Source organism: Mus pahari, chromosome 1, assembly GCF_900095145.1.
Source record: "Mus pahari chromosome 1, PAHARI_EIJ_v1.1, whole genome shotgun sequence".
Classification (NCBI taxonomy): Eukaryota; Metazoa; Chordata; class Mammalia; order Rodentia; family Muridae; genus Mus; species Mus pahari.
In genome coordinates, this window is record NC_034590.1 from 68,928,872 (window position 1) to 68,935,998 (window position 7,127).

Consider the following 7,127-nt stretch of genomic DNA (forward strand, 5'->3'; position numbering starts at 1 on the left):
AAGGAGAAGAAGAAGAAGAAGAAGAAGAAGAAGAAGAAGAAGAAGAAGAAGAAGAAGAAGAAGAAGAAGAAGAAGAAGAAGAAGAAGAAGAGAAGAAGAAGAAACTCATAAAAAGGAGGATTTGAAAAAGGAATCAAAAATCAATTAAGCACAAATGATGTCAATAGTGAAAGGATTGGAGATGTTACAAAATGTCCAGAGAACTAATAGCTCAGCAGCCAAGGCCTTAGCAGGGGCCTGGGGATGGAGCTCAATCGACTGAGTGCTTGCCAGGCACAAAACCCCAGTACTACATAAAACCAGTCATGGTGCATCCTTTAACCACAGTGCTGGGGAGGTGGGGACAGTAGGATCAGAAGTTCAGGGCCATCCCTGACTACGTGGCAAGCTGGAGGCTAACCTTAGATAAGTGAGGTTGGTCTCAGCAAGCCAAGTCCTCACCAGCAGTTAAGTAGGCACCACTTGAAAGGAAGAACTTGACAGAGTGGGTAAGAAGACAGGATTCTTCCAAGGGCTGCCTGCCTGCAAGAGACTCACTTTAGATCCAAGGTCTTTGTGCAGATAGCGTTCCAGGCAAACAGTAGCCAAGAGAGAGCTGGGTGTTCACATCGGTATCAGGCCTAATAGATTCGAAGTCATGACTTGTAACAAGGGACAAAGAAGGCATTGTATTCTATTAAGTCACAAGCTAACCAGCATGTGGCCCAGAGCTATCTTCAAACCTTCTGCCTGCAGATCTGGGTCAAGTTCACGTGGTTCCCACCCTGGCCTACCACAGAACACAGAGGAAAGTCATGTCAAGACTGAAGCGAAAAAGCCTCTTCAAGGTCCTCAGAGAAGCTGCTTGTGCACCACAGAGGCCTGGAGTCTCCTCTCCAATGTCACCAGCCTGGCCACTCTGGGGACATCTTCCTGGGGACTTAGGTTAGGAGGGACTTTTGCGACAGCCTCACAGCTTCCCTGATTCTGATTCCCAGGTTTCCTCTCATCCTCCTGTCCCCCTGGGATCTAGCTGCCACATTTTAGCTTTCAGATGACACTCGGTTGGTCTGGAAACTTCTCCAGAGAGGCAGGGGATAGTCTTCATCTTCGGGGTTCTGCTTGGCATGAAACTAGGCCTCAGTGGGGGCACTGTGGGGCAGGTGGATGAGAACTGACTGGGTAAGGGGGCCTCGGATACCCTAAGACTCCCTAGGGATTCTGTCTAACTCATAATAAGGCCGTGAAGACAAAGGGTGTGCCCAGACTGGCAGCAGGCTTCTCCGAAAAAGTCTCTACCCTGCAATGTCACCCAGGGACAGTCTGGCCTCTCCTCCCCTGGGCCCTGGGCCCCTCCCCAGGCCTCCTTTCCTTGACAACTGTCTCTCCATCAGCTCCTTGTTCCTGTCATGTCCAGGCCTGCCCAGATTATGTTTCAATGAGTCTTCTGGAGCCTCAGTTTCTTCCCGTGTGGGAATAGACTGAGTTCCCACCCCATAGCTTCACTGAATCACTTAGGATGACAACCATAGATACCATGCCTGGCCAGTTGGAACCCTTCACAAAGCAAAAGGTTCTCTAGGAGTAGCGAAGTTTGAGTAACTAGCCCACTGTCGTGCACATGTCCTTTGTGCCTGGCACCCTGTCATGGCTCAGGAAGGCTGGATTTGAAGAGAGGAATGAAGATGAATGAGATGAATCTGTGGTTCAGGAAAGCTGAGGTACAGAAGGAAGGAGAGAAACTGAATGAATGACCTGCCATTCATATTCCCATGGGAGGGCAACCTACACATGGAAAAAGAACCATCAGATCCTCTGAGGCCTCCTGGGATTTCCTCATCTTAAATAAAATAAGAGAATAAAGCACAGGAACACGACGCAGCACCGTTATCAGAAGGTCTGTGGCAGCTGACCTCTGTGGACTTCTATGCTAAGCCGAGGCTGGACGGGTCTATTAGCAGGACATGGTACTCTCAAACCTCCTACCATCAGCCCTTTGCAAAGTGGTGGTAGCAATTAGCCTACAGCGTCATAGCTGGAAAGCCAAGGCCAGGAGTCCAGCTTAGCTCTTGCATCCAAAGAGTGCTCTTAGCTGGGCATCCTTCGGTACCCAGTCCTGTGTCACAGGGGCCTGGTTCCCTGCAGGGAAGCTGAGGACAAGAGGAGGCTGTCCTTGTTTCTAGGGCTCTATGCAGGTCCGGGAAGTCAGAGAGGACACGGTCTCCAGGGTCACAGGAGCAAAGAGTCTCCCAAGAAAAACAGGCTGAGGCCTGGGAGGATGTAGGCAGCAGGAGGGGGAAGCGAAGGTCAGGGGAGGGAGCTGAGGGTGAGACCCGCGGGAGTGAGCCCCAGGCAGACGAGGCAACAGTTCAGGGATTACAGCACAGGTCAGAAGCAACCTGGATGGTCAGCTCAAGGTTCCCTCAGCATCATCCAAGGGCAAGACGGAGCCTGCCAAGCCAGTCAACACCCACGGCTAGGGCATCGTGGAGGTATGAGAGATGTAATAGAAAGGTATGTCCCACTTGAAAATGGGTAGAGCCACCATTCACTTAAAGATCCACTCCCAAAACAGTCCCTGCAAGAGGAGACTAGCCACCATTCAGAGGCAGTCAGAGGCCAACAGTCCAGGAAAAGGAGTCCAGTCAGGTAGAGGCTCTGGGGAACACCCCGGATCCTCCTTCTGGGGGTCTCTGTGTGAATCACCACCCATCAGCCCCCTTAGCCTGGCTTTGGCTATCTCTGATGGGCCACTGAGCAAGATTTCAGCCCCCGAAAATTTTCCTGATCCAGAGAAGTAGCCCTGCCTTTAACACATGGGCCCTGTGTGGCCTTGGGGTTTCCAGACAGGCTGCTCCACTGACCTCTCATAGCCTGAGACAACAGGAAACTCGTGGCTGAGCCCCAACAGCACCCAGCTTCTCAGTGCAAAGGCTCTGTGCCCGGCCCACCTGGCGCCTTGCCTACATTCCTGGCTCCCACATTGGAGACCAAGAAGTTCATTAGTCTCAGGCTGATCACGGGGAAGGGCTGAGGGTCAGAGACCAGAGTGGCTCTGGGGAATAGGAGGCCTGGAAGGCTCAGCTGATGGGCAGCACCTGTGCCTCTTCCCCGGGGAGCTCCAGCTTGGACCCTGTCACCCTGACTCACTTCTGCCCAGGTTCCCCCCTAAGCAAACTTGCTAACTGCTTCCCCAAAGACCTTCCACACCGGGGCCTTTGCATGTGCTTCCTCTGTCTGGAATGCCCGGGACTCGGGGAATGAATCATCACTCCTGCTCAGAGACACGTGTCAGCGGCAAAAGAAGCCGTGGTGCAGAGGTGGGGATTCTCACAGCTGGGCTCTGAAGACTAAGTAGGAGTTTGCCAAGAGGAAGAACTGGAATCAATTTCCAATGGCTAAGCACTTAGAGAAGAGGACACGCGGGGTGGGAGATGAGGTACCCAATATGGCCCTTCCCCTTCTGAGAAAGATGAGACACACTTACCTTTTGTAGAATAACCATGGTTCTACGTCAGCACACCTGCTGGAGTGACCAGACACAGTTCTGTGGGAAGAGACCGTGGCACGCCCTGAGCCCAGGCAGCTTGGATCTGCAAGGCCACCTAAGCTCCTCCCCAACCCCACACCCACCCCTCCTCCCTCACGGAAATCTTCCTTGGTTTCCATCCTTCTGATTAAGGCTCAGTCTAGGTGACCAGAGCCTCAGTTACCGTCACCACCTCCACCGCCCAAAGCTGCCCTGGTCATCCCAAAGGACTTAGAAAGGAGTGTAGTCAGCCCTGTACCAGACATCAGCATGAGGGGTGGACTGTGCTGGGACAGGGACTAATGTCCTGAGGCTACCCAAAGTTCAGAGAAGGACTATCTCTTACCCAAGGTCACACAGCAGGGCAGGGAAGACTGGGGACTAAGTAAGACTTGGGCTCTGGTCCTAGTTGAGGACTGCTTCAGAAGTTTTAGGACACATGGCAGAATGGTCTAACACCCGTTCATGGCCCTCTTCTCTTACCTCATCCAGCACAGAGCTAGACCCAGGAATAAGCCCGAGATGGATTTGCTGCATCGAGTGTGGTCACCAGAAGCAGCCCCAGCCCATAGGTCTTGGTGTGAGGCCCCTCCATCCCTGCCTGGCCTGACCCTCAGAGTGAGCATTACGTTTTCACAAGGGTCCATTCAGAGGCACTGGGACATCTGATCCTCTGCCCACGACGACACTGCCTGACACCTGAGCCCTGACCCCACACCCTGGGTCTCTGTGGGCATATAGTCCTTCTGGAGACCTACACCATGCTGCGGTCCTGGCAGGGGGATAATTGCAAAGGTGGCAGCAGTAGTCATGAGAGCTGTAGAGGCTGCCTGACCCCTGCCTCACTCACGCTGTTACGAGGCTGCAGGACAGACTGGGACCCTGGCAGGTAGGGCTGAAGACCCACGGTAAAACTCAGGTCCCTTCTACCCCGTGCACGAGGCTCCACCTCTCCATCCCAGACTAGATGAGTGTGTAAGACTGTTGCTTTTCAAATTGAGAACAAAGAAGCATAGTTTTTTGTTCTGTTTTTTTCCCTAGACCCACGTCTGATTTTACCTTGACCCCTGGGCAACCCCAGATGGTAACCTTCATGTTCTTGGGTCACAGGAATGTAAGGCACACAAAGAAAAAAAAAACATGTGCAAGGAGAGATAGATTATCGGGGAGATGACCAAAAGACCAAGCAAGAGAGACATCCACGCTCGACCCCCGCCCTCCACTCCCATCTTTCGCTCCTGCGTCTGGATACCCCTGACCAAGCTCCAATCCAGAAACAACTCCACAGGCCCCGTGCTCTTCAGCTGTTCCCTCACCCAGGGTATAAGCCTCCATGTGCACAGCTCAGAGCATTTCCTTTCCATGCCTATGGTGGCAAGGCCCCTGTAGGTTCAGGGGAGTCCAATTCCCGGAACCTAAGGCTAAGGGCAGAGGCTCCAGAGGAGGCCCCAGCCTGTGTAACTCCTCCCCAGTCCAAAAGTTCCCACCAGGGCAGCCCATCCTTACCTGGGTTTTATCCACACCCTCCGAGTCACCACCTCCCAGCCTGGAGCCAGGGGTCACAGGTCAGGAGGACTCTGGAAGCTGAGGCTGGAGCCTGCAAATACTTCACCCCAACTTGAGTCTTGCTCTGATGTTGCTGTGGACTTCCCTTGGCCTACTCTGTTTCTTGTCTCCCTGGGTCACTCTTTCTTTCTGTTCAGGGCAGCTGTCCAGCCTGCACTGCCACCCGCCCTCTCCCTCCAAAGCCTTCTCCCAGGAGGCGGAGCCCTGGGGGGCCTCCAAGGTCTGGATGTGGTGACATCAGCATGAGGGGCGGGCCGTGCTGGGGCTGCTGAGTAATGACCAGAGGTTGCCCAAGGTGCTGTGTAAAGCTAACCAGCAGGGAACAAGGCATGGAAGTCCCAGCGGGCACAGCTGGCCAGTGGGAAGCTCGGGCCTGGGGTCAACCATCTGGACCTCAGGGTCTCTTGTCACATGTCACACTCACTACCTGCCATCTCTGCATGGTTGGGACACCTGATTGTATCCCATCTTCTTCATGATTTTGCTGGCTCTCAGCTCCCAGTAGCTAGCCTCCCCTGCTCACACAGCTTCCCTCGTCCATGACACTACAAGAGACCATATAGATGAGCAGGCTTGGCAATACCTGGAGTCTTGGGTGGACACGACATCCAAACCAGAACTCCCCGAGGTGCACCCCACGCCCAGGCTCTACAACCTGCCCCCACAGCCTGTCCTAGGAGTCATGAGTGTGTTGTTATACAGACAGTTTGCAAAGCCACCTGAGCAGGAGCCGCCTCACGCAGGACAAAGACTCATCCGGGGTGTGTGTGTGTGTGTGTGTGTGTGTGTGTGTGTGTGTGTGTGTGTGTGATTTAAAGGTGTGATTTTACAAAGGGGTGGGAATGAACAGAACACAAATACTCATCATCATGGTAGGTGAGGAAGGAGGCTGGAGAACTTCCTCCTCCTCCTCCTGAGACCTGGCCCCTTCTTCTGCCCACTCTTGCCAGCTGGGACATCTACGGAGGGAAGCTGCTTTTCGGGTGGTGGTGGTGGGGTGGAATCTATGATGGTATGGAGTGGGGAGAATTAATGGTGCAATGGTGCCACCTGCTGGGCACAGCCAACTGCTACAAGACTAAGAAAAAGGTGCTCAACTTCCTCATACCAGGGTGCCACAGTGAGACCAAGGTCCAAGGTTGAATTGCACCCAACGCAGCCTTCACCCATGGAACTGATACTTAGGAACCAGGTGAGTAGCGTGAGCCTACACAGAGTGGGAGAGACACAGGTTGGAGCATCCAGGGCCCAATCCACAAGGCGGCAACTGGGACAGGTGTGCTTCATTGGGGCCGAGGTGCATGCTGGGAAGGCAGTGGGTGGGTGAGAAAGTGGTCTCAGAACCATAACGGAGACATTTCCTCAGCACCCAAACTCGGCTAAGCAGGTCACCCGATCGGAGAAACCTAGAAATCCATGCTTGTTTCCCCCAAACCATCTGAGATCACGGGCGTGCGTGCGAAGGTCATCGTAGGCTGTCAAAGATGCTCTTCTTGTCTGTCTTGGAGGCAGAAAACGAAGTCCTAGCATCGTGCTCACTGCCACAGCAACCCTATCCCTTCCTCACCATCTCATACTCCACCCTACCTCTCCAGGTTCTGCCTGCTTTCTGCCCTATCCAGAAGGGGCACCGATTTCTGGCGCCTGAGCCTCTTAAGGGCACCACATCCGAACCACTGCAGAACTGGTCTTAGTTCATACCACCCTCACCCCTCCAAATCCAATCTATCGTCGTATTTGATCATTTCATTTTCCACAACCCAACCCAGCTTCTGCCTGTGGCCCTGCCCATAAATTCCTAGCTCTAGCTACTGCATCTTCCCAGTATCTCTGCTCTGCCACCTCTGACTGCGGCCTGCATGTAACTCTCTTCTACACTGGAACAGGGCAGCACAGGTTTTGAACTGAGAGACTGAGAGTTAGCTCCTGGAGACTTCTACACTGCCTATCAAGAACACTACAGCCGGGCGTGGTGGCACACGCCTTTAATCCCAGCACTCGGGAGGCAGAGGCAGGCGGATTTCTGAGTTCGAGGCCAGCCTGGTCTACAAAG

At 53.6% G+C, this 7,127-nt stretch overlaps 1 protein-coding gene across 1 annotated transcript in view; it reads right to left on the reverse strand.

The window, feature by feature from the left end:
- The window catches only part of Myo7a (myosin VIIA), a 72,357-nt gene extending 67,146 nt beyond the window's left edge, over nucleotides 1-5,211 (reverse strand). The window contains exons 1-2 of the mRNA XM_029535670.1: nucleotides 5,015-5,211; nucleotides 3,467-3,526 (exon numbers count right to left, since the gene is read on the reverse strand). Coding sequence (XP_029391530.1) covers nucleotides 3,467-3,484 — 18 coding nt within the window. The 5' untranslated portion in view covers nucleotides 3,485-3,526; nucleotides 5,015-5,211. The remainder of the gene's footprint in view (nucleotides 1-3,466; nucleotides 3,527-5,014) is intronic.
- Nucleotides 5,212-7,127: the final 1,916 nt, after the last annotated feature.